The 27,641-nt window shown below is 44.1% G+C and overlaps 1 protein-coding gene across 3 annotated transcripts in view; it reads right to left on the bottom strand.

Moving 5' to 3' along the window:
* NEDD4L (NEDD4 like E3 ubiquitin protein ligase) overlaps positions 1 to 27,641 on the bottom strand; it is a 341,009-nt gene that overhangs the window by 21,089 nt on the left and 292,279 nt on the right. For all 3 annotated transcript variants that reach the window (XM_030868038.3, XM_030868041.3, XM_060311136.2), the window contains 6 exons: positions 24,173 to 24,231; positions 14,798 to 14,863; positions 12,806 to 13,035; positions 11,224 to 11,345; positions 8,723 to 8,793; positions 6,991 to 7,086 (listed from right to left, as the gene is read on the bottom strand). In XM_030868038.3, coding sequence (XP_030723898.1) covers positions 6,991 to 7,086; positions 8,723 to 8,793; positions 11,224 to 11,345; positions 12,806 to 13,035; positions 14,798 to 14,863; positions 24,173 to 24,231 — 644 coding nt within the window. The remainder of the gene's footprint in view (positions 1 to 6,990; positions 7,087 to 8,722; positions 8,794 to 11,223; positions 11,346 to 12,805; positions 13,036 to 14,797; positions 14,864 to 24,172; positions 24,232 to 27,641) is intronic.

Genomic DNA, 27,641 nt, shown 5'->3' with positions numbered 1-27,641 from the left:
TCAGATCCACACCAACTGACAAGTTAATAAATCCAAGCCCGGTTCTGGATTTTGAGAGGCTTTCAGTACAGTTCAGCTGTACTAGAACAGAATGTTTTCTGGGAGCTGCAATTTCCAGAGCTACTGAATGAGAGGGTCAACCACAGATGAGACAGGGTGGGGAGGGGAAAGGAGAAAAACACTTCTGGCGCCTCCAAAAGCAGCCCCCAGTGATGAAAACTGGCAGAATCAGCCAGCACTGCTGAGCGTAGAGAAACGGTTCTTATCAATGCTGGTGGTGAGGGTCTAACTGGTTCAACCTTTTGAAAAGATAATTTGGCAACAGGAGTCAAGATTTTAATGTGCATATGCCTTTTCATAATAATTTCTCTCTTAGGACTTATACCAAGAGAAAGAAATTGGTCAAGTGTACACAATGTATATTCCAGGATTACACTCATCATACTGTTTACATAGTGAAATACTGAAATGGCCTCGATGCTGACCACTAGGGCACGGTTAAAGAAGGTACAGTCTATGAAACGGAATTTGGTGTAGCCATTAAAATGGTATTTACTGACATGGAAAGGTACCTACAATATACTAAGTTAAAACTGTATACACTGTACAATTCCATTTCTGTTAAAAAGATAAAACCTTGTGTGTGTGTTTACAGAGAATCATTCTGGAAGATACAAATCAAAATTTTACTCGTGATTTTTCTCTAGGTGGTAGGAACTATGAGTGATTTTAATATGTGTTTATTGTACTGACTTTATTTTTATTACTAAGATTAATATTTTGCAATCAGATAAATAAAATTGTTTTTGAAAGAAAAAAAGAAAAACTAACACGACCGGACCATACTCTCTGTGCCGAGTAAGGAATCGTCGGCTGGGGCAGCCGTGGGTCACGTGGTTGATTGGGGCTCACGTGTAGGTCACATGGTTTCTCTGGGCAGGCAGGGAAGGGGGCCTCCAGGCCTGCTCCCTAAGCTGCTCCCTTAGAGTAAATCCTCCCCAAGCCCTAGGGGCCTCTCAGTCAGGCTTCCGCTGGTGTTCCACCCCCATCTCCCTCTCCTTACACACCACTTGCGGGCTGCTGTTCAAATTCCACTTTTTAAATTTTTTTTTTGCTGCATTGGGTCTTCGTTGCTGCGCGCAGGCTTTCTCTAGTTGCGGCGAGCGGGGGCTACTCTTTGTTGCGGTGCACGGGCTTCTCATTGCGGTGGCTTCTCTTGTTGCAGAGCACGGGCTCTAGGAGTGCGGGCTTCAGTAGTTGCAGAACGTGGGCTCAGTAGTTGTGGCATGCAGGCCCTAGAGTGCAGGCTCAGTAGTTGTGGCGCGTGGGCTCTAAGGTGCGGAGGCTTCAGTAGTTGTGGCACACGGGCATAGCTGCTCCGCGGCATGTGGGATCTTCCTGGACCAGGGATCGAACCTGTGTCCCCTGCACTGGCAGGCGGATTCTTAACCACTGTGCTACCAGGGAAGTCCCAAATTCCACTTTTTAAATATAGTTCTCGTCTTGTGTCTGAACTCCTTCCTCAAGGACCCAACATGAAGACACTAACACAGTGCCTGGCACACAGAAGGGGATTAATAAGTGTTCGTAGAAAAAAACTGCACTTTCTTGAAGTCTCCTGGCCCAAGTATGAACTCCTCTCTCTTCTTCGTAAAGACCACAAAGATCAGAGGAAGCTCCGGGATGCAGCTCTCACAGAACTGGACCCCTCTTCTGTGGCAAGTGACAACTTCAGATTCACACACATCTCCCCGATCTTCCTCAGATGCTTTATGACAAATGTCTGAGGAGTCCACCAAGAAAACTGGCTAGGTCAAATCGGGTATCCGGGACCCAGGCAGAGGAAGGCCTGACTGCTTCTGCTCATGTTACTGGGCGCTGTCCTCATCCTCCCCAGCCTCTCCCAGCGGCCGGCCCACCTTTCTGCTTTCATGCTTCCTGCAGCTGCCACCAGCCCCACTTCCTTCACCTGGTCTTTGAGGAACTACCTCCTCACTGGGGTCTTGGTCTAGTTCTGTCCAGCTCCAGCCATGACCTCGCTCTGCCTCTCACCTCTCTCTCCTTCCTACTTCCAGCTTCTGCCTCTTCCCTTATTCCCTCTCCCCAACTCCGTGCTTCTCAGCCTTTTCCCCCATTAATTACCCCCCCAGGAGCCTTTTTAGACCCCCCAATTGCCCCTTCCCTCCCACGCAATCTTACCAAAGAGACCCACGGTGCACCGTGTTATGTTCTGTGGCCCCCTTGGAGGCCCACAAGCCATTGTAATGGCTGAGACTTCCTGCCCTCCAAGACAAAAAGTTGTCCAGTTTTTGCCCCCTAGGGGTGTCGTCTCCCCAGTTGAGAATGCGTGCCTTCACCCAACTCAGGCCAGGTCCTCAAGAATTTTCCGACAGGCTGCTGCCCATTCTCTTCCCCTCCCTACTGCCAGCTTCTTGGAAGTCCACACCGCTAGCGCCTCTTCAAAGCAACCAAATCAGGGGCTGCTCTGCTGACTCTGCCGTCAAGAACTTCTGCTTGGCGCAGCTCTAAGAGGATGTCTCCTCCTGGTGGGGCATGCGTGTGCAGGGCTGTACGTGAGTGTATGGTTGATTCTTTCTGTCTGGCATATGACGACTGTTCAAATATTGAAGTTTGTTCATCTGAAACATTGTTAGTAGGCCCCAGAAGCCAGCAGCTGCAGATTCTCACCAACCACAAAAAAAGCAGACTGGAAAAAAATGGCAACAGCTGCAATTTCATTACATGAAGTGACAGCTACCACCGAACTTCATGGCCTGGTATTTCTAACCATGGAATGAGAAAAAGAGAGCCTAAAAGCACTAAGGAAGGCCGACTGCACGCACACTTCACTTCTGTGGTAACTTCACTCTAGTGAAGAAATGACTTTATCTTTTTGCACAAGGAGGCGTGGGCTTCCTCTTGGGTTAGAAAATGGCAATGCACGGTCAGCAGTTTTGCAGAGGGCTGGGGGAGGGGGAGGCCTGCGCGGGCCTCTTGCTGATGTCCACATTTTTGGTTCAACACCTCTATTCTGAGTGTCTACCCTGTACCAGGCACTGCCAGGTGGCGAGTGCACAATGGTGAGCAAAAGGCAGACCCAGAGCAGCGAGCACCGAGACTGACTCTGATGGGAGAGAGAGATGCTAAACACATAACCATACAAATACATGCAAAGTCACCTATGGTACCTGCCATGGGGAGACACGGAAGGCACTCTGAAGTACTGTGGTCCTGGGTCAGAGCTGGCTTTGTCTGAACTGACGATGGGAGTGTGTTCCCCACTGAAGGAATGGCATGTGCAAAGGTCCTGCGGCAAGAAGGAGCTTGTTGTGTGCAAGAAGTCTCGTGGGACCAGACCCAGAAAGCACGAGGGGCAGCACTGATGCAAAATGCACCTGGAGATGAACAGGCAGGGCCCAGCCACGCAGGACTTCATGAGGCAAATTAAGGACTTGGGTCTTTATCTTGACAGTGATAAAGTGGGAAATCTCTGCATGTTTTAAGCAGAGGAATGGAATGATCCTTTCACATTCTGAAAAGACCACTCTGCCATTGTAGGAGGCCAAAGGTGGATATAAAAAACCAGTTAGGAATCTACGAGAGAAGATGGTAGCTTAGGCTTGGGTACTGTTGGGGGGACAGACAAGGAGAACAGAGAGAACTGAAGAATAGTCGGGAGTCAAAATGAACAGGGCCTGGTGATGGATTGGATGTGGGAGATGAGATCAATGTGTGGCTGCTTAATTCACTCTACATTTCCTCCCAGAACGCAAAATAGATATGCTAGCTCCTCGTTAATCAGGTTTCACTCTCTAAAAAGGAAAGCCAGTAATTTCACAAATAGGGCACCTAATCATTATCTTACTCATCTCGTGAGTCTGTTTTGATTACTGCATTTACTCTACCTGATTCAATCCAAAGTCAGAAAAACCCACATTAAATGAGGAGGTTTAAGAATTGTTTTGAATGAACCATAGACATGAGCTATAACGCCCATGAGAATCTTTATTAGAAGTCTACCTAAAAATGCAAACATCTTGTCTGGTTTGTACTTATTAGGTGGAAACAGTTACATTTACCTGTAACTAAGGAAGGTTTAGTCTGCTTCTAACTTTGGCATCACTAATGTCTTCTGAACTGTGTTAAGTTAGTCATATGGATTTCTACAAGTGGATATAATATAAAGAGACCTTTTTTTCTTTGCATTTGACACCCAAGACTGATTTTAAATCTTCCTTAGTTCTTTATCCCTACTCCTCCCTACATGTGTTAAAAATGCAAAGAAGACACGGTTCTAGCATGGTTAGCCATGTGTTATCCTTTGAAAATTGGCAGTTAAGACCCTTAAATATGTCCAGCTTAAAAAAAAGTCATTGCAATTCCAATTATTTTGTTGTCTCACACTTGGAGTTTCCATTACTTATAACATTAAAAAAAAAACCTAGGCAGCATGATTCATTCCTTTGCTCACTAAGCATTTAGCAGCCATCGCTACACACCGGGCACTGGAGAAACCAAGGAGGCCTCAGGGGGCTCACAGCGGGCGGCAGGCCGGGGATGGCTGGAGGACAGAGCGTTATGGCGGGGGAGGGGAGGATGGGTCGGCAAGGAGAGGGCGCCACGCAGCCAGTGACAGGGCACGGGGCATCCTGGGGGACGCCGAGGCAGGCCCCCCACGGCTGTGAAGGTGAGAGGACGGAGGTGTTGGGAGGGAAGGTAAAGGTGGGCAGCGAGGGGTCCTAAGCCGTGCAGGAAAGGTTTTAATTCACACTGAAGTGCACAGGCTGGCCAGTGAAGAATGTGTGTCGAGCAGAAGAGTTACAGGTCCAGGTTTGCTCTTCAGAACCACTACATCCGGAGCATATGTGTGGAGGCATCAGAGAACGGACTGGAGTGAAGGGCGATGTAGGGACCAGGGAGACTGCTACCCGACACAGCCAAGGAACCGGCAGAGCCTCAACAAGGGGAGGGTGCAGACAAGGGGAGCGATGAGCAGGCTGGGGCTAGAGGACGCAGCGACCGGCTGGACACGGAGGGAGAGGGACGATTCCAAGGGGACTCCAGTTTCAGGCCGGAGGGGAGGGTGTGGCCACTGGTTAGACCAGAGTAGAGATGGGGGGTCGGGAGGAGGAAGTGGCTTTTTCAGTTCGGGGACCTGTGGGTCTTTCAGGAGACACGGCTCAGGAGGCAGCCGAAGCAGGGGGAATCTGGACGCTAGAGGAAGGGTGTGGGCTGCAGGTAAGAGGCTGGCGGTGAGCAGCACAGAGATGCGCAGAGTGAGGCCGCCCAGCGAGCGACGGCAGGACAAGGAAAGAAGTGGGCAGGGGAGCATCAGCGTGGCGGGGCCAGCAGAGCAGCAGGGCTTAGGGGAGGTGGAAGGAGAAGAGCGGAGCGGGGTGGGGAGTGGGGAGAAGGGGTGAAGTGGGGGTGACTTGCAGGGGCTTCAGGGGAGGGAGCAGTGGAGGAAGGAAGCAGACAAGGGCCAGAACCCATTTACATTCAGTGCTGGGCAGGGGGGCCACCGCTAACCTGGAGGGGACAGCTCTGGGCGTGGTGCAGAAGAGATTTCCCTCCCCCACCCCACGACAGGACTCCCACAAGGACAGCAGTGTCCATCGGTCTGTGAAGGTTTGGGGGCATGAAACACAGTACGGAGCGAAAAAGGATGGGGAGGGCAAAATGAGATTCTTAATGGACTCGGTGATGATTTCCATTAATCCCAGGGTCTCTCTCATTCCTGGTGCCTCAATTCAACCAACCAGGAAGGAAAGAAAACACAGACTCCCTGAGACCCACCCACTTCTGGGACTCACACGAGTGACGGTTTCCTGGCCTGAGCGGATGTAACAAGTGATTCTGGTATGTGTGATCACGTTCCTTCGCAACAGTTTTTACCCCAGGTGTCATTAATTTCTTTATATCCAGCGGCACCAGCTTCTTTTTTCTAAGACTGCGAACCCAAGAGGGCAGGGACCTGATTTCCTTACCTCACCTATAAAACTGAGCACAGCATCGTGAAACGACAGCCAACGTGAGCACACTTTCTGGACAGCGGAGCACACTTGCAATCATCTCTGAAGCAATAAAGAACCGATCAATGTCACGTTCCATTAGCAAGCCTTAAAACGGGCTCCATGATCTCATGAACGCCAAGGCCACGTACACTTGGTCTGGTAGATGGGAACTCTCTCTGGGCTTTTGTGAAAGGACAGGTACCAGGGGTTGGATAATCCTGAGAAGTCCTTCCCAAAAGCATCGTTATCACCGGGGGACAAATGAACCAAAGGTTTCAGGTTGAAGACAAACACATCCTACAGAACTTTAGGATGAGGATGAGAATTCCAAGAAGGCAACTTTATCTCTGAAATTGATCTTTATGGTTAATCCAGCCTTAAAGACAGTATTGGTGCAAAGCAAGAAGGAATGTTAGAAAACCCTGAGCCTGCTGAGCCCCCAAAGACAAACTTCACCATGACAAGGGAACCATTAAAGCAGAGGGAAAAAAACCAAGGCCCCCCCCCCAGGCATCACCTACTCCTGGTCATGTATTTATATCACTAAGTAAACATTTACACTATTTTTTTGAAGTATCCAAATTTTAAAACCGAGGCACAGGGCTTCCCTGGTGGCGCAGTGGTCGAGAGTCCGCCCGCCGATGCAGGGGACACGGGTTTGTGCCCCGGTCCGGGAGAGGCCACAACAGTGAGAGGCCTGCATACCGCAACAACAACAACAACAAAAACCCAAAAAACCAAGGCACAAACATTCACATTCAGATCTGCTTTAGATGTGAGAAGTAGGTGCTACTTCACACACCAGAGGCCTTAGAATTTCTCTAACTTTGCAGGAAGAGAGGCAGTTGTAATTGGGACTTGGCTTCCTGGCATGACAATAAGATACTGATACAATCAGATGATAATTAGCAAAGACTCAAAGAAGCAAAGACTCTTTGAAAGTCCAGGGGGAGCTCGTGGGGTTACCCACACATACCTGCCCAAAGTTTTCTTCATCAATGCAAAACATAAGGTCCAGTTCAGTCGGATCGTTTTCTAAGATCCATTTCAAAGAGTTGTAGTATTCACTATCCTACAGAAATGACACAAAAATTAAAATTAAGCATTTTTTCCCAAAACACACACTCATTTCTTTAAATAATTATGTCCTTTAAATGTAATTCCATCCAGAATCTCAAGAAATGCATGAGTCACTAATATGTTTCCAGCTCTACCCCAAACCTTCTCTTCCACTTTAATTAAAAAATACAAACTAAAAAACTGCTTTGGTAGTAACAGGGGTTTGTAGTTGGATCCTGTCCTCTGTCAAGAGGAAGCAGCCTGCTCTGGATGGCTGTCATAACATTACGGAACTGAACATGTAGAGATGAACATACTCCCCATCTTTTAAGAGTGAAAATATCAGAGGAAAGGAGGAAGGATAGAGAATGCTCTACTTAAATACCAATGGTTTCAAGTTATGCCCCTTCCTGTGCTTCCAGCACTCTCTGCAAGTCACTGTGAGCAAACAGGAAGAGGCTGCCCTGGTGTCAGAACACAGGCCCTGAGAGCCTGGACTCCTCTGTCTCTTGGGCAGCCCCAGGGGCTCGACGAAGACCAAACAGAATGTGTGCACCGACTGTCAACATGGCGAATAAAATTACTTTAGACTTGAAGAGAGATTTTTATACTCCTAGCCTCCTCACCATACAGTAACAAAAGCATAAAGGCTAAGCTAAAGGTAAAAGCTGGAGAGAAACTCGACACGGGTACCGTGGATACACAGAGCTGCCCGCCCGGGGAAAACCCAGCTGAGTGGACTTGTGTGCACTGCTGGCCTTCTACTCTCCTTCCACACCCAGAGGATGAGCTGTGAGGGAGGGGTGCACGGCCATATACCCAACTACACAACACATACAGTCAACACGGCAGCGAGGCTGAGGGGAGGAAGATGCTTTCTGACTCAAGTGACAGAACGTGAAAGCAGAGCTGCAAACACCCCAAATGGACGAAGATGCTTCCTGATGGCCCTGTGTGTGGCCGGTGAATGGTGAGAGGTGAGAGGTGAATGGTGGGAGTACAGGTAAATTAAACGAAAAACAGAAGCAAAAGTATACCAGGAAAAGAGCATCAACTTTTGTTCTTTATAGAAAAGCCTTTCAACTCTAAAATGGTCAGCCTAGATTAAATAAGTTAAATGCAACATGAAAACCCAAATCAAAAGTTAGCAATTATTTTCTAACTTTTCCTTCCTCTCCTACACTGTAGTGGTCCCTTACCCTTCTTCCGTATCTGGGATGAGTATAAACAGTCTTCCCTTCATCTGCTGTTTTTGTCTGGCTCCCTGCCATTTTTTGAGGTCGGAAAGCAGAGGGATAGCGGATGAACCTCTAAGTGTGCAGTATTAGCAGTTTTCCATGGAAAACAAGGGCAGCAATGAGGTCTCCAAATGACCCTTGGATTTAATTTGGTCAAACCAGTTCCGAGTAAGCAGAGGTAACTGAGATGTGGGTGTACCCACCCTAAATACCACGACTCTAGGAAATGTGAAGAATGATTTGCTTATTAAAAAATTTAGGGAGATAAGTTAGCCTCTTGAACAATCCCTGTTGTCCATACTGAATGGCGACGCCCATAAAAATTGCTGTGACTACAACATGGTCTTGGCTGCCTTCCCATAATGCACAAGCTGCTGGTGCGGCCCGCGGGAGTGACCTCTGTTTACTCACCACAGACTCCATGTCATTCAGAGTTATCTGCTTCCCCAGCATCATCTTGTAAAACGGTCGAATGAAGAAACCTAAAACGCGGTGAAAACTGAGTTAGTTTCAAATCTTTGACGATGCTGTGCATCCGAGCATGAAATAAAAGATGAACCTGCTTTCATCTGAATGAGAGACCGGGACAGAACAATCGAGGGTTTTCTACAGTAAGATGAGGGCCTGGTTTGGGGCAGGGTTGGGGGAAGGGGTTTAGGAAGGAGGGCAGTTATACTAACAGAGATGGTACAGCAGAGGGGTGAGGTCAGAAAGGCTGCTGGAGGTGACAAATGAGCTTCAGGCACAATCAGGAATCTGTAGTGCAAACAGGGCGCACGCACGGGGGGAGAGAAGGGCACTCCCAGCAGAGGGACAAGACCCGGGACTCGCCAGGACCGAAGCACAGGGCATCCCGGGCAGACAGGCCAGAGGAGGGACTGGGCAGGGAGTGTACAGCTTACACGCTGCCCAGGGCCAAGGGGAGTCACTGAAACGCCAGGGGGCAATTCCACCTGCATTTCAATGTCATCGCTTGGGCAGTAATGGGAAGAGCAACTGAAAGGGACAGACAGGAAGGAAACGAGGGAGGCCGTTCAGAAGGCTGTGCAGTCTTCCCGGGCCGGGTGATGACGGCCTGAGGGAGGCGAGGGCGGTGGCAATGCCAGCACGACTGCGCAGCTGCCCTGCAGGGACCCCACTTCACCCCGTCCCAGGCAAGTCAGCGTCACACGCCTCCTGACACAGGCGCCCCTGGAACCTCAGTCCTCCCCCTTCACCCTCAACTCCCATCCTCAGCGCCCCCTCCAGGTCTAACCAGCCTCCCTCGCAGCCCGTTCCCGCTCCCACTGGCTTCGGTGCGGCCCTGCGGCTGCGGCTCAATGCCCCTGCTGTCTGGGGGGTGAAGCCACAGAAGGGAGCAGGGGCTGATCTGATGCGCAGCGTGTCTGCTCTGCCTCCAGGGCCGTTCATGGTCCCGGGAAACAAAGACACTGCTGGCCACACACCTGGGGGGCATTCGGGCTCTTCTTGCAATTCCCGAGGACACGGTTACCTCCTATCTCCTTTTGCAGCAGGGACCTAGATGCCCCCATCACTACTCCAGGCAGCCTTGACTCCTGGCCCGTCCTCGCTCTTCTGAAACGATCCCAGCTTCTAAGTGCACCAACCCCACCGCAGCCTCCTGGCGAGGCTAATGCCGGTAAAGCGCTCCCCCCCGGAGACCTCCGTGTGCTCCCTTCTGCCGGACTCTGGACCCATGTTTCCCGTACCCTCACTAGAACATCGGTCCCCTGAGGTCAGGATCTCAGCTTAAACTTTCTCTATTTCCCCTGTAGCAACTAAGAACGTCTTCTTTCTCAGCAGAAGGTACATAACGGCCGTTCTAATAATCTATGGCATGACTCCCGTGCTGCAAATTAAAATACATTCACTGTATATACCTATACAGAGTGAGAACAGTTTCCCCCTAATCAGAAAAAAAAAGGGTTTACTCCTGCCACCAGCCCCGCCCCCCGTAAAAAATACAATGTTGAAATTAGAGGATCAACATCAGCTAGCCATGACCAGTAAAAATTTATTAAAGGAGAAAGTACACAGGGTACATCAACTAGCATAGCTAAGGTTCCACAAATGCAGTTCCCATAATTCTCCTGGAAATCTCTCTCTCCAGTAACTGCAGTGTCAATCTTAATCTTGATCTGTCTTCTACTCTCAACCACTTCACACCTAAATTCTTCAAAAATATTTCTGATTCTCTCTCCTCACTGATGATTTCTGTAATGTTCTCTTAAGGGCACTACTTTTTCAATGACCAAATCCATAAGAAGTCTCTATTATAGGCCTATTGATTCAGCCAGGGAGGGGGGTTTCACTCCTGACTTCCAAGGTACCTTGAAATTCTTGGTACTTTGCATGACTTACATGCTTTAGATAATAATGAGATTATTCTGTGCCATCTGTTTCAGCAGTGATCCCAGGGGTCAAGGTCTTAGCTGAGTTCTAACACTGCTTTGAAATTATTTACAGTCTCTTCACATTCAAAAAAATGGTAATTTGGGGACAAACAGGACAGTGGCAGGATACTGGCTGAATTAGACCGTTTTAATGAACTTTTCAATCAATACTTTCCATCTGTCATCAAATCTAGTTCCTGCTAAAGAAATGTTATTCTGGAAAACATAGAAAATGCACAAATACAGAATGTTCTGTGCTTCACACTTAAGTTTTTCAAATAAAAACCTTTTTCAAACTGTGTGTAGACACTATGTCTTCAGTGCTCAGATTAAGATGACACCGGGAAAAAAAAGCACCTTCATTATGGACAAAACATTAAAGAAACTACTGATTTACAGAGGGAGAACCAGTGAAGCACTTTTGCTTAAAACCTATGATGTGAAAGATAAGACACCTGATAAGAGACCACAGACAGCACTGTCCAATTTTTATTACTTCAACACTTTTTAATAACTTACCATCTAAAAGTTTCCCATGAAATACTGCCAGACCAGCAACTCTTCCAATAAAAGTGAAATAGGACAAATGATCTTCATTACAGAGGCCTGAATTGGGATTGATCTGAAGTGTGTAGTTGTCCCTTTTTAGGGAGGGAGAGAGAGAAAAAGAAAGGTGGTAAATAAATGCAATAAATAAGAAATGCAAGAATTTGAATTTTCCAGTGCTGCCTGTCATTAAGCTTTTACAGTGCGCCTACAAACACCCTGTACCTGACAGGTAAGGCATAAAAGCCAGACAACGGGGCTTATTTGGTTAGCCCTTTTCCGTGACCAAGGACGGAGGTCTACTGGAGCTGGTGAACATGCCGTCATGTTAAACCGTGAGAAACTGGATCTCTGACTACTGTTGATCGACAAAAATCTCAATTTCATACGGTTCAGCCAGGTATTTGGGGAAGCTGAGAAGCCCCACATACCAAAGGGGCTGGACAGGGATTCCCAGCTACGTGTGAGTGCAACAGGTTGTCTCTGTGAGAAAGGGGGTTAACTCCCTTGAGAAGCTTTTGGTTTGGGGATTAAAATTTTTCCCAGGGGTCCAACCCCTGATCCATCTGACCAGCATTCTGCCCTGAAAGGCCTGGAGGCCACTGGTAGCAACATACGGCTGTCCCAACAGTGCAAACCTCACGAGGTTGACGTACACCTCATCGCCCTTCTTTGATCTCACCATCAGGAAGATCGGTGGTTTGCAAAATGGGCTCCGGGGCCAGATTCTTCTGGGGGCAGCTTTGGGAATGTGGGTAAGAGGTGCAGATCTCGCCTCTGGATCCTCCCCTCCACTTCAATGGCTTTTATCAATTTTACAAAATGGGAAATTCTTGGCCAGAGCATCGGAGAAGAACACTGAGGCTGCCTTCCAAAAGAGCTCCCAGGAGACCGGCACCAGGGGGAAGACACGGGAGAACCCTTGTGCCTGCAGAGCACAGGCTGCTTTTCAAGGTCAACTGTTTTACTGGGGGCTCGGGTCCTGCCTAAGCCTCTGGAGAAGCCACAGCCTGGAGGAGGAAAGGGTGGCCTTGCGAGTAGCAGTGTTTGATTCCCGAGAAAGCAATGGACTCTGCCTCGGTCTGCACGCCTGGCAGTGATGAAATCCTAATGCACGGTGGGGTGGGCGTGGTCCTTTGGATCCTAAAGGACGGGTCCTCAGTTTGCCTTTAAGTAATTTGACTTCAGAAACTATTCTTGTTCATAAGACAACAACCTTCTGAATTCTGACAGTGACAAATTCTCCTAAATTAACATAACGTTATGAATGAAAGTTGCCTTGTTCCTTACCGTTAAGTACCCAACACATTTTCAATCTCAATTACATGAACACAACAGACAAGAGAAGAATTATTTTTAGGTGTTCACAGAGTACGTTAGTTCACCATGAAGAGTCAGACCTGTTCTAGACTTACAGGGGCTGGCGGGGAGGGGCTGAAATCAGCAGTGTTAATTCGCCTCTGAGCGAGCTGCTTATTCTTTCATTAAGTTTAAATTCATGAAGAATAAAACTGCTTCAGTGCGGACACCTTCTGAATGCACTCCAGACACTTACGTTGCAGAGTACTCGAACAGACCGTAATAGGGGTTGAACATCTCTTTGGACAGTAAGAAGAACCATTCTCTGGCCACGCCCCCGTAGTCCAGACCTTTTTCTGATTCAAATTCAATCCACAGCCTAGCTTTCAGGACATCTGGTCTTTTCACAGACATGATTCTCCGATAGGACTCTTCAAATATGTTATTTCTGTGAAGTTTCATTTCAAACCTATTTGGAATATCAGCCTAAAAACAAGAGGAAAAAAACCCCACACACCATCAGACAGTAAATATACACCTTACTTCCTAACAGAAAAAAAAAACAAAAACAAAGAGCAGAAATGATGGCAGCCTTCAAATAAACAAGCAATGATGAATGGTTCCAACCGAAACTCTCTCCTTTCTAGATTGTTCTTCACACAGACAGAAAGCCTGTGTCAGGAGGAGACACACAGCATCCACCAGCAGGTGTCAGACTGAGCCAGCAACACGCGCTGCAGAAGAAACTATGCTGAGTGAAGACAGTCATCCTCTCTCCCTTTTATAAGCAACTGTGGGGCACTTATCTGCCCACTGGCAACTGAAATATGGTCAACTCTGTATACTGTTTTAGTCAAAGTCCAGGGGATTAAAACCCATAGACAATCCCCACCTGGCCAGGCTGGGATGACCCTCAGCCCTGGTAAGGGACTCCAGCTGGTAGCTGTGACCATGATGCCTACAAGCTAGTTCTGTTGCCATGGGGAGTGGGACCCTGATTATCACGGCCAAGTTGTGGGAAAGCATCCCGAAGGCAACAGTTACTAAACGTGAAAATGAAAAAGCACTTGACTGAAGTTGTGAATAACTGCTTCCTGGCAAAACAGGTCCAGGGTCAGCTTTGCCAGGATGATGGATCTACAGAGTCAGTTTCCAGGCAGAAGGTACCACGGTGCAAGTGCCACAAAGTGAGACAGCGTGATGTCTACAGTCATCACATCACTGGAGGAAATGCAGGCGGCGCACAAAGAAACACTGGAATTCCACAGGTTCAAATGTGAGTCATTTCAGAAGGAGTTACCCAGGAGCTCCTTGAGTCAGGATGTTAGAAGAGAGAACAGAATCCGTAAGAGGGAGCTCCCCAAGGCAGAGGCTGTGTTTCAAGCGTCTCTGCATCCCCAGTGCCTCGTCCATAGCAGAGGCCAGGAAAATGAGGCATCAGCTGAGGGAGTGGAGCGGGGTGGGGGAGATGGGGAAGGAACACAGGCAAATGGGGGTGATCTGAGCTGCAGCTTTCCCCAGTGAGGAAGCCAAGAAATGGTGACGGGAACAAAAACACCCCCAAAATAGTGAAGGCACAAACTTAGGAGAAAACTGGTAAAATTTACACCAGAGAGGTGAAATCAGAAAGTAAAACAGAAGACACAGTATTAAAGCATCTGGGGAGAGATGTTAGTAGAAAATATAATATTGTATTTTAAAACACTGCCTGTAAAAAGCCTTACAGGGTTTCTCAGTTTTGTCAGAATCTTAACGGGTTTCCTAGTAAGAATTTTAATCTGAAAATTACACTTGGTCTTAATATGTCAAATATTATAAATTATATTTTTGTTGTACATATCATCATTAAAACTGTATTTCTGAATGTAAAGGGACTTGAACATTTTTCGAATTAGGATCTAGATTTTATTAAATAGGATAGCCATAATTGATTGCACAGGCTTCTCCACAATTTTTCACTAGTTCCTGAATTATTTTATACCTCATAAAAATCATTTCTATTTTTTAATGTATTACATAAGGAATTACCTTCAGGTAATTTGATATGTAATACTCAGTTAATCTTCACTTACCATGTCTGTTAAAAAGAAAATTCAGATTGAAGATCCAGGTGGATCAAAGTGCAGTGAGAAAAGGAAGGTCATATTTTTAGTATACACGTAACAGTAAGAAACGAGGTGTTCTCAGTGAAGTAATTTGGGTAACTTACAAATGACTAAAACAGCATTTTTGGAAGATATGTACTCACAGGTTTCTTTAATTTCTTCCTAAAGTAGTCATATTTCTGCTTAAATTCTCTGGAGTAAGGAACAGCCTGGAAGACAAATGTATAAATATAGATAATATGAACAACATGTTTGAAATTTTATGCGTACTAAGCCAACGTTCAGAAAATTTCATGAATCATGAACCTGAAAATCGTCACTCTCCACATAACCACTGAAATTTACATAATGTCTATGTAGCACATGCGAACGTTCTAGAAATGATTAAGGTTAATCAGCACTGAATAGGGCTTTCACCCCTGAAAACAACAATACAGATATTCAAGAAATCATTTAGAGGTATTATACATAAACTGAATAGACTTTCCATGTGACTTCTGTCTGAATATGCATCAGGGTACATTGTAATCTTTTTATAGGTTGTAGTTTAGGTAAGTTATTGGCTATCATACTTTAACACACAACTCCAAATGACCTACACTGTCATCCAGAAAAGACTGATTGTGCTTTAAAAATCTTTGGGAGACGAATAGCCAAAGCAATCTTGAGAAGGAGAAACGGAGCTGGAGGAATCAGGCTCCTACACTTGAGACTATATTACAAAGCTACAGTAATCAAGACAGTAAGGTACTGGCACAAAAACAGAAATACAGATCAATGGAACAGGATAGAAAGCCCAGAGATAAACCCACACACATATGGTCACCTTTGATAAAGGAGGCAAGAATATATAATAGCGAAAAGGCAGCCTCTTCAACAAGTGGTGCTGGGAAAACTGGACAGCTACATGTAAAAGAATGAAATTGGAACACTCCCTAACACCATACACAAAAATAAACTCAAAATGGATTAAAGACCTAAATGTAAGGCCAGACACTATAAAACTCTTAGAGGAAAACATAGGCAGAATACTGTACGACATAAATCACAGCAAGATCCTTTTTGACCCACCTCCTAGAGAAATGGAAATAAAAACAAAAATAAACAAATGGGACCTAATGAAACTTAAAAGCTTTTGCATAGCAAAGAAAACCATAAATAAAACGAAAAGACAACCCTCAGAATGTGAGAAAATATTTGCAAATGAAGCAACTGACAAAGGATTAATCTCCAAAATTTACAAGCAGCTCATGCAGCTCAATATCAAAAAAACAACCCAATCCAAAAACAGGCAGAAGACCTAACTAGACATTGCTCCACAGAAGATATACAGATTGCCAACAAACACATGAAAAGATGCTCAACATCACTAATCACTAGAGAAATGCAAATCAAAACTGCAATGAGGTATCACCTCACATGGGTCAGAATGGCCATCATCAAAAAATCTACAAACAATAAATGCTGGAGAGGGTGTGGAGAAAAGGGAACCCTCTTGCACTGTTGGCGGGAATGCAAATTGATACAGCCACTATGGAGAACAGTATGGAGGTTCCTTAAAAAACTAAATATAGAACTACCATACGACCCAGCAATCCCACTACTGGGCATATACCCTGAGAAAACCGTAATTCAAAAAGACACATGCACCCCAATGTTCACTGCAGTACTATTTACAATAGCCAGGACACGGAAGCAACCTAAGTGTCCATCGACAGATGAATGGATAAAGAAGATGTGGCACATATATACAATGGAATATTACTCAGCCATAAAAAGAAATGAAATTGAGTTATTTGTAGTGAGGTGGATGGACCTAGAGTCTGTCATACAGAGTGAAGTAAGTCAGAAAAAGAAAAAATACCGTATGCTAACACATATATATGGAATCTAAAAAAAAAAATCAAAATTGGTTCTGAAGAACCTAGGGGCAGGATAGGAATAAGGACGCAGACATAGAGAATGGACTTGAGGACACGGGGAGGGGGAAGGGTAAACTGGGACAAACTGAGAGAGTGGCATGGACATGTATACACTACCAAATGTAAAACAGATAGCTAGTGGGAAGCAGCCACATAGCACAGGGAGATCAGCTCAGCTCAGTGCTTTGTGACCGCCTAGAGGGGTGGGATAGGGAGGGTGGCAGGGAGACGCAAAAGGGAGGGGATATGAGATATGTGTATAAATATAGCTGATTCACTTTATTATACAGCAGAAACTAACACAACATTGTAAAGAAATTATACTCCAATAAAAATGTTAAAAAAAAATCTCTGGGAGAAAAGCAACAAGCAGAAAGGCAAGCGAACTGATACACTTGTCAAGGAAGAAAACTGGGTAAACAGCACGTTGGAAAAGTCCTCATTTTAGGAGTTGACTATTTAGAGGTCGTGGGCAAGGATTTCTTTAAATCTGGAATGCTGTATCTATGGAGCAGAGTGACGATACCACAGGAGTGAGCTCAGTCACTGAGCTAACATTATTCATAAGTTCTGGAATCTCTTCAGGCAAAGTAATTACGTTTTTATACAGTCATTTAAATATTCGGTACTTGCTATGATGTCAAGTAGCTTACAGTATCCGAGAGTCGGAGCTGTGACTTCAGGCGATGGAAAAGGCTTACAATTTTTTTATGACGCAGAAAGGATTGCTTACGCACACACCTGGATGTAACTGTGACAGCCTCACAGTCAGAACAACTCGTTGCTTTTTAGCGCATACTGTGAATTTGGGCAAGAATACTTCTGCTGATATCATTTTGTGCTACATTAATAAAATATGCTGATCCTTTGCAAAGTGTCTCCAGCCTCGAAACCTTACACCTTCACCATGCTTACTCCTGACAGGAAAGAGGAGACATGAAGAACAAAAGCTTCCTCCCTTCAGACTGTTTTAAGACATGGTCATACAAATAATAAGTAAGGCAAAGCAAAAACATGTTACTGGGAGGGAGACGCAAGAGGGAAGAGATATGGGGACATATGTATATGTATAACTGATTCACTTTGTTATAAAGCAGAAACTAACACACCATTGTAAAGCAATTATACCCCAAAAGAGACGTTAAAAAAAAAAAGTTACTACTCTCATAGAAAACAATGATCATGTCAGTATTTTGCTTTGTAATTCAAGAGCAAAAGACAACATATTTAAGTATCTTAAGAACATTCTAAAGACAATACTACCTACGGTCTGTTCTTAGTTTTTAATTTTTAAGCGAGTCTTCATGTGCCTCTTCACTGAACATTAGATTTGACTACATATCGTATTTATTTTGGGCAGTGTTTAGTCTGATGAAACACTGTAAGAATTCTGATTCCAGAAAAGGTAGACATTTTATCACTATCTGGACAACCACCAACCTAAGGAAAAGGATACAATGGTCTGACATAAGCCAATAAAGGCATTATCATGCTTTTTGCTCTGTAGCTTTTTTAGAAGCTATTGTGAGCAATAGGTAATAAGAAATAAATGAATACATAGTGGTAAACGCTAGGTGGAAAAATGATAGAGTTCCTCAGTGGTTGTTTTACATGGGATGGTTGGGGAAGGCAGCTGTGAGAAAGGGAAACCTGAGCAGAAACCAGAATGACAGGAGGGAACAAACCATGACAGGAACAGTGAGTTCTCAAAAGAGGAAAAGTATGTGATGTTCTTAGCTATGATTAACTGTAATAGAAGAAAATTAAGCTGAAAAAAAAAAAAGATTTCCTTTTATTATCTCATGCCAGCTTCAGAAGACATGACTTCCAGGGCAGACTCAACTGCCAGCTAGCTCTGTGATATAACTTCTCCACTCCGGAATTCCTTTACAGTTAAGCAGAAAGACTTGACTAGTCAAATTTTAAGGCTCTTCCCTTTCCAAAAATCTGTGATTCCCAGCAATTACTTTTTGTTTTTGTTTCCCTGCCTGAAAACATTGAAAAAAGGGTTAAACATTCATCACTGTGAATGCAAGTTCAACTGTCTTAAATGACAAGTTTCCCAAGGAATCTATTTCGAAGTGTTGCCCCCCGCCCATGGTATCTCTGCCTTTGTCTGGCGTGTAACCTGGTGGGTGCTGACTAGATGTCGGTGGAAATCAGTACTGAGATATTTCTGGTCTTTCTTCTTCTGGGGAATGATGCATGAAAGTTGAGAAATACCCCTCCTCCTCCAATACTCATCTTTTCTCTCTAGGGGTCGTTCTTATGATGGCCTAAGAAGAGTAGGTTTTTATATTCTTCTCCTGAAAAGATTCCAACAACATACCAGGATAAAGACATCCATACGTTGCAGCCTCTGAAGAGAATTACATTTCTGCATTGGACAGGCCAAATTATTCATTCTCTCTTGAAAATCTGGCATCTTATTTTCTTACATGCAATATAATGTGTAAAATAAGCTATTTAAAGAATTAACATATCTGTTGATTAAAGTTGCTCTCTATGAAATATGCATTCTTTTTTGAACAAAGTGAAAACCTGACATTGTGTAAGTGGGGTCTAGAGGTTTTCATGCCATTATTGTCCATTACGGACACCAGAGCTCCTTGCAGAGGAGGGCTCAGGCCTGACACGGAGACGTCGGTAAATCCGGCACATCTGGGGCTCTGGCCTGGATTCTGACATGTGCCAAACTTTTGGCAATTAGCTTTCTGAGCTGCTGACAAATTGGGAATCCCAACTTCTTCCCTACCATGCTGAGAGGATGGCTGTGAGTTTCAAAGCAGTTGATTATAAAGTTCTTGAATAAGTATGAAGTGTTACACAAGCGTGAGATAGTGTTCTTGAGTAGCAACTACAAATAGCACTTCATGTTTCTAATGCTTTTCATGGTGATGCCTGTCATACAGAGAGCATACTGACTCACAGTAATGCCACAGAAGGGTCCCCTCTCCCCTAATATGTAGGTACTTTTAAAACTTGGGAAAAAAACTCTAGGTACCAGATATGCAGAAAGACAAAATTAAAGAAGTGGGCTTTGGACCTAGACTTGGGGCTTGGGTTTGGGTTTTTAATCCTCACATGGGGACACAGAGCACGGCCTACAGTCTGTATGACCAGGGGAGTCAGACAGAGTTCCCTGCTTAAGACCTACATCTGAACAGGGTTCAAGAAAATTCTACCCACAGGCCTGGGAGAGTTGCAAGGAAGCTTCCCTTCTATCCAGGATGGTAACCGGAAGAAAAACAAACAAAAAACCAGACCTCTAATAAATTCAGACTCCCAAGCCTATACCAACGTAGGTAGGAGGTCCATAGTTATAGTAACTAAGGGGGCATAAACCCAAGCTAAGAAGTTAACAGTAAATACAAGTCAGGATGTATAAAAGCTCCATAAAGAAAAAAATGAAGATGAGCACACACACACTTAAAAACACAAAATTATAAACTGAACTAGGCAATCAACTACCACTGAGGAGAGTCTACAGACATAACAAGTGGGAGATTTAATGCCCCTAGAAGCAGAGATAATAAAATAATCTAGAAGAGGCGCTGGAACAAATATTTTAAGAATGATTAAAAAGCTGTAAGTACGAATAGAAAAATAAATAAAAGGGAAGAACAGGACCAAATAACAATAACTAAAAAGACCAAGCAAATTGAAAAAGACCAAAGAGAACTTTGAGCAATTAAATCCAGTCACTGAAATAATAGACACAATGAACTGATAGAGTAGATTATAAAAAGCTTAAAAGATAATCAACTGGAAGAGCGGAGCCCACAATACAGCAATGAGAAAGAAGATGGGAAAGCTAAAAGATAAGGGAGACAGAATGTAAAATTGAATCAAATACCCAACAGGAATTACTGATGCAGATAATAAAAATGGGAAAGGTACAGTATGTGAAGAAATAACTGCAGGGAATTTTCCTGAATAAAGGAGAGACACCATCCCCATATGGAAGAGTCACAGTGAATCCAGAGCGGAATAAATAAAAAGAAATCCACACTTAGATTCACGAGAGTAAAACTGTAGAAAATCAAAGACACGGAGAAAAATTCAAAATCACCAGAGAAGAGAGATTTACTCACCAAAAAAAAAATGACAATTAGAGTGACAACGAACTTCTCATCATCAGTTATGGAGGCCGGAAGAGACAAAAAAAAAAGTCTCCAAAGTACTGAAGGAAAGAAATTGTTGACTAAGGATTCTATAATCAGCTAAACCATCATTTAACAGAGAGGTAGGTAAGCGCCCCCCTCTCAGACCCTCACTGAAACTGCCTCCAGAGAAGAGGTTCTCAAACTTGAGTCAGCGTCAGAATCCCTGGGAGCGTATGTTAAAACACAGACTGCAGGGCCCACAACCAAAGTTGCTGATTTTCAGTAGGTCTGGGTTGGGAGCCCCAAATTTACATTTCTAGTAAGTTTCTGAATGATGCTGTTGATCTATAGGCCACACTTTGAGAACCATGAACTAGAGATTAAACTTTATTAAGAAGAAAACTTAACCTGGAGAAAAGTAGATGCAAGAACCAATGGTGGGGACGTGGAAGCAACCGAAGTGTCCATCAACAGATGAATGGATAAAGAAGATGTGGCACATATATATAACGGAATATTACTCAGCCATGAAAAGAAACGAAATTGCGTTATTTGTGGTGAGGTGATGGACCTAGAGACTGTCATATGGAGTGAAGTAAGTCAGAAAGAGAAAAACAAATACCGTATGCTAACACATATATATGGAAGTTAAGGAAAAAAATGTCATGAAGAACCTGGGGCAGGACAGGAATAAAGACGCAGACGTAGAGAATGCACTTGAGGACACGGGGAGGGGGAAAGGTAAGCTGGGAAGAAGTGAGAGAGTGGCATGGACATATATACACTACCAAATGTAAAACAGATAGCTAGTGGGAAGCAGCCACATAGCACAGGGAGATCAGCTCAGTGCTTTGTGACCACCTAGAGGGGTGGGATAGGGAGGGTGGGAGGGAGACAGAAGAGAGAGGAGATATGGGGATATATGTATATGTACAGCTGATTCACTCTGTTATACAGCAGAAACTAACACACCATTGCAAAGCAATTATACTCCAATAAAGATGTTAGAAAAAAAAGAACAATGGTGGGCAAAGGAATTCGTTTACATGTAAGTAAATTAAACAAGTGTTGACTGTTGGAAAAAAGAGAAAATATTAATGATTATTTGGCAAGTTTAAAGACAAGGTAGTTTTAAAATTCCACTGAACAATGGAAAGTAGGAGTGGGAAGAACAGCACTGAAGTTCCCCAAAGTCGTATATTATCCAGGAAAAGAGAGTGATTAATTTTGACAAAGGTCAAGTATATTGGTTAAAAATTTTAATGTGAGCACCAAAAGAACAGAAATAGAAAATACAACGTCCAAACAAGTATAGCAAATGAAAGAAAATAAAGAGTACTCTATCAGTCCAACAGAAAGCAAGAAAAAAGATAAAACAGAGATAGTTAAAGGACAGAAAAGATATACTAGGCAAGTACTAGTGAAGAGAAAGTGAACATAATGACTGACAAAGCCACAGTCACCACGTGAGATGCTGACCCAGCTGACTTGGTTAGATAAAGAAAAGCCAGGAAAAATGTTGTCATGGAAATGGAAAATTTGAACACCATAGGCCTGATGTACAGACATATATAAAGAACTCTGCACCCAGCAAAGACAGAATACACATTCTTTTCAAACACAAAAAGAACATTAACAAAAAATGGCCAAGCCTCCAAAGACGTTTCAAATGTCTGATAATATTCCATAGACAATGTTATATGGCCACAATGCAATAAAATCAGAATTCAGTAAGAAACAGGTAAAAACCCTCTCATACTCTCAGAAACTAAAAAGCATATTCTAAATAATTTGTAAGTTAAGGACAGAAAGAAATCATTATGGAAATTACCAAAAATTTAGAACTGAATTAAAACGAAGACCAAGTATCTACACTAAGGTAATAATTACCTAAATACACATGCTCTTATTGAAAGAAATACTACCAATAATTAAAAAAAAAGAGTAAACAAGGCTCTTTTGTTAGTAGAAAACAAAGAAAGAGCTTTCTTCAGGGCAAATCTACCTAGATTTATGATGCTAAATAATTTTCAACAGTAATTATAAAAACTAACAGTGTTGCATGAAGACATAATCAATAAGCAACAGAAATATTTGAAAAGGCTTCATCATTGTCAAGAGTCTTCTGTTGCTTAAAAACAGCATCGTTTCTTTAATTTACCTTGTTTCTCATGATGGAGAAGAGAAAATACTACTCTTAACTTATTGTGACTGTGAATGTAACAAAAGGAGCTGTGGTAGTGAAGCAGGTGTTTGTTAACTACATGCAGAGGAGCTGACGCCTGTTTTGACCCACGTGGCATTGGGCACTTTGCATCAACCGCTAAGCAAAGCAGCTGGACAAATCCAAATCCAACAAGTAACTAAAGGGATGTCAGGTATCAAGGTGTGTTTGCACTGTATTATCTTTCAAGTTTTCAAATGGACCTATAATTCAAAATGTAATTTGAACCAAATCAGATTAAAGCCACAAAATTAGTATTTTAAATATACCTATTGCTGTCTTAGCTCAGCACTTGATATAACAAACTTCCCTTCCTTTAGCTCCTCCAGTTATTAAAAGATTCCCCAATTTGCAATCTTCTGCTCATCCCAGTACAGTTCCTGCAATTCCAGAGTCTCTCCTTGAACTCATATAACCACTGACAAAAGACCCTGGAGTATTCCACAGACTCCTTTCAGGTGTTTGATACCAGGTGCCTGCTGACCAGTGCCAGGGTGTCACTCTTCCTTATGAACACACATAAGAGGACTATGAGAAAGTTAGTGGGTCAGCAGAGATAAGATTCTTAACTGCCAGTTCTGGAGTGCAGCTACCCCCTCACCCAAACCTTTGCAGAGTTTTAGAGCCGGAAGAGATTCCGGATCCAATTTAAATTTGTTAGCATACATATACTACCCCTGGCCTCAAGAGACGTTAAAACTCTACAAATACAGGACAAAGTTTTGCTTCATATAAAAAGGAAGAGAGGGGGGCTTCCCTGCTGGCGCAGTGGTTGGGAGTCCGCCTGCCGATGCAGGGGACGCGGGTTCGTGCCCCGGTCCGGGAGGATCCCAGATGCCGCAGAGCGGCTGGGCCCGTGAGCCATGGCCGCTGAGCCTGCGTGTCCGGAGCCTGTGCTCCGCAGCGGGAGAGGACACAACAGTGAGAGCCCCGCGTACCGCAAAAAAAAAAAAAAAAAAAGGAAGAGAGGACATTTTGTTTGTTATACTTTTAATCTACCCTTTTATAAAAGACAAAAGAGGATGTTTAGTTTTGTTACCACTAGCAAACCATTTTCTTTTCCTTTATATTGAAAGCCCTGTGAAAAGGCAAATGTAGCTGTACCTCACCCAGAAATTCCGGGAAGGAGGAGACGGGAGTAATGCTAAATTTCTCAAGGACACCAGTCAGGCCCTTGGCATCAAGGTGAGCAGGAATATACAAGAAATGTGTGTTTAGATGAAACCAAAATATTATACTGAAGAGTCAGAACTTGAGAATACTAACCGGACCAGTAATAGCTGGATTCTGCAGTCTTGGGTCTTCCCACTGAGTAATTTTGCTATCTGGAAATATTTAAAAACAAACACAAAAGCCGGCTTATTAGTTCAATCTATTTCATGTCCAAAATGTTTTAGAAAGAATTATTTCTGGATTTTCCAAAAGTTCCCCCAGTTCCCCATCCTGACTCCCAAGGATAAATAACTTAGTATTTCAGGGTTAGAAGAGAACTATACTCTGTAAGGCAATCTGCACCGCAGCCCCCCATACTGTTTAGTTAAAAACAATCAAAAATGCACAACTGAAGTAAAACCGTCTACTCACACTGTTTTGGGCAAGCAATCTGCTGAAATTTCAATTATAAACCCCTGTACCTTCAAGGATTTATAACTTGAGGTTGATTTTCATTTAATTAAAGAAAAGCATAAAAGATTTTAGTTCCCCAAAAGTTAACACACACACGATTTTTTTTCTCATTTCAAATACTCCTTCCTTTGCTTATGGTGTTGCAAACGGCTTTCAATTAAAAAGCTTAAGTTGAACAAATGAATAATCCATGACATGTGTCACTCATAGGCACACAAAAATCAAAACAGCTAAGGCAGTCCAAAAAATGAGAATTAGATACAGCAGAGGAGGATTCCAGAGAAAAGGTTCCCTTTTGGTCAAGCTGGTGAGAGGTGGTTCTTTCTTCCAAATGAGTCAACGTCAATAAGATTAGTAAATGTCACCTATATCACTGCTTCAATGGTGTAGGTGGAAACACACATTAGCTACCTGGATCACTTGGGATTTGTGACTGTGCCTTACTTAAAAAGACTTTATGCTACTGTGTGCATATATGGGGGGGCGCAGGAATGAACTCACACGAAAGATATGGGGAGGGTAGACGGGGAAGAATAGGTTTCTCTCTGGAGCGTGAGGAAATGTAAGTTGGTCTGTAAAAAAGGAAATGATCTGTTTGAGAAGAACAGTCTGTTTTTTCTGGTATGCTTCGTAAGTGGACTGATAAGAATAACTAATACATTTGGTTTTAATGACTATCCCAGGAATTTTTCGAAGTCTGGTATGATAATTATTTTAACAAAAGCAGTGGTAAAGTTTTAAAATTAAGCTACCAAAGCACATGACGATTCTAGATTCACGCTGGCAGAAAAGTTACAAGAACTGTTTCGACTGTTTCAGAGAACGCTGAAGGACGAAGCAAAAGGTGTTTTTGGGTCCCTTACTTTGAAGACAGAAGTTTTTGGAAATTAAGAGCTGTTGCTGTGATGCAAAACAGGAGAAAAGGAAATAAAAGAAAAAGAATATAGCTGAGTAAAAACTGCCTTAGACTATATATAGACTGGGTACCATCATCAAACCAGAAAATAAATTACCTGCTACCTCCATATGATGACCCCCACATCTGTCCAAACCAGAACCTCAAGCTCCATCCTTGACACCTGCACCTGGATTTCCCCTGGGAAACACCTCAAACCCTCCTCTGCCAGAAGTTGACCCATAATCTTCCACTACCAGAATGGCTCATACAGCCCTGGATTCCTTATTAACAACACCACAGTCCGTCCGTCCACTGTTCAGGTCCGGCACCTGCCATACCCTCCATCCTCGCTTACCTTTCACTCCGGTGGTCACCACCTGTCCCCACCTCTCTGAAAAGGCTTCTTTCCCGAGCGCTCATCTTCTCCCCCGACTACTCTCTAGGTCTCCCTGGCCTCGTCTCACTCACCCCCGTTCAAAACTTCCTTTAAAGCTCTGCCCAGGGGATCTCACCCCCGGGCCGAGGGCCCGCGAGCGAAGCCTCACCTGCGGCTCCCCAGCGCTCGCAGCACCCCCGAACCCCGCCTCCTCCCCCACCCCCATCCGCGGGAAAACTGTCTTCCACAAGGCAGGACCCTGGTGCCAAAAAGGCTGGGGACGGCTGCTCTAGAGCACAAACCTGACCGCGTCAGACTCCCTTCTGCACCATCCCTTAGGCGCTCCCGCCTGGCTGCGGAAGGGACCCGAGTCCCCGTACCAGCAGACTCCCTTTGACTTAACGCGGTGCCACGCCAGCCTCATCTGCACACCGGCCGTCTGCAATCCCACTGTGCTCCTCTGAACACGGTGTCACCTGCACGGCTTCACACACCTGCGCACGCTCTCTCCCTCCTAGAATTGCTCTTTGCTGGGCGTGCCTGGCTAAACCTCACTCATTATTTGGGATCCACCTGAAAAGTTCTACAAGGCTCTTTTGCAGTCTTCTTCCACTGCTGGAGCCCAGACACTCAGCAAGTATTTCTACGTAACAACTGGTTCACTCCCCTAAGACAACACTTAAATACCTCCTGGCACTCCCTACTAGAACCTAAGCCCCTTGAGGACCAGAACTGTGTGCTGTTCATCTCCACAGCCCCCTCTCCACCACTTAACACATTTCCCAGCATGTAGCAGGAGCCTGACTTTTGAAATGAGCAAATGAAGCTGATGGCGAAAACAGATTCTTTTTAAAACAGTCTAGGCTTTCAGAAGCACATGATTACAATAATGATCAATTTTGCACTTAAGAATTATCGACATATGACTGTTGGTGGCCAGTTACCCATTTTGTCCTAAAACTTTTGAATCTAAACTTGCTTTTTGTCTTTGAGACATAATATTTGAAATAAAGGGGTGAGAATGAAGTAGAAGAATAAAAAACTCAGTCCATTTAGCTACTATTAACAGGTTTGGTAAGACTGCTGGCAGGAAAGATTAAAACAGGATCTTACAGCATCCCTGGAATTTTATTTTCTAGCTTCGTATATAAACTGCCTGTGGCCAAGTACTCAGTGGCTGGGCATATCGGGTCTTTGAGAAGAACTACGCTATTCCTAAGGGAGGTAGGGATTCAGTTCAAGACCTTCCCATAGCCTTTGACACCAGGCTTGAGACACAGGAGCTTTTTGATAAATGTCAATCAAATGAATCTAGAAGTCTAAAGGGCAGATTAGTATTGAGCATTCATGCTCTTCTGAAATTAAATCTTTAACATTTTTAACCTTGAAAATGTCTCACTTCTCAAGAATTTATGAAGCAGAAAATTAAAAAAACCTAATGAATTAGGAGACAAGCGCACTGCTGCCTTTTATATTCAGTGTGCAGTCACATGCCCCAGCGAAGTGGAAGACGGATGACTGAGCACCTTACAAGATGGCTGCTTTCACGGTCAAATGGTGTAGTAGGGATGGCCTGGCTTCTGTCCTGCAGGCAGCAGGAGAGCAAAATGAGATGCTGAATTTTGCTAGAAATAAGATTTGGGAAAAATGTTTAGAAGCAGAGACTCGTTCGGAAGGTAAGGAAATTCCAGGTAATGAAACCCATTTTGGAGTGGGTTTGAGTACCTGATACAGCGTCTTAAAAAAGACAGATATGCTTCATTTTTCACAGACTGGAATTTGTTTTTTTAAAAAAGGCATATGAATTGAACTCTGTTTCACTGATATGTACACTG

The sequence above is a fragment of the Globicephala melas genome, chromosome 13 (assembly GCF_963455315.2).
Source record: "Globicephala melas chromosome 13, mGloMel1.2, whole genome shotgun sequence".
Classification (NCBI taxonomy): Eukaryota; Metazoa; Chordata; class Mammalia; order Artiodactyla; family Delphinidae; genus Globicephala; species Globicephala melas.
The sequence above is the reverse complement of the archived record's forward strand: the minus strand, read 5'-3'. Positions and strand labels throughout refer to the sequence as shown.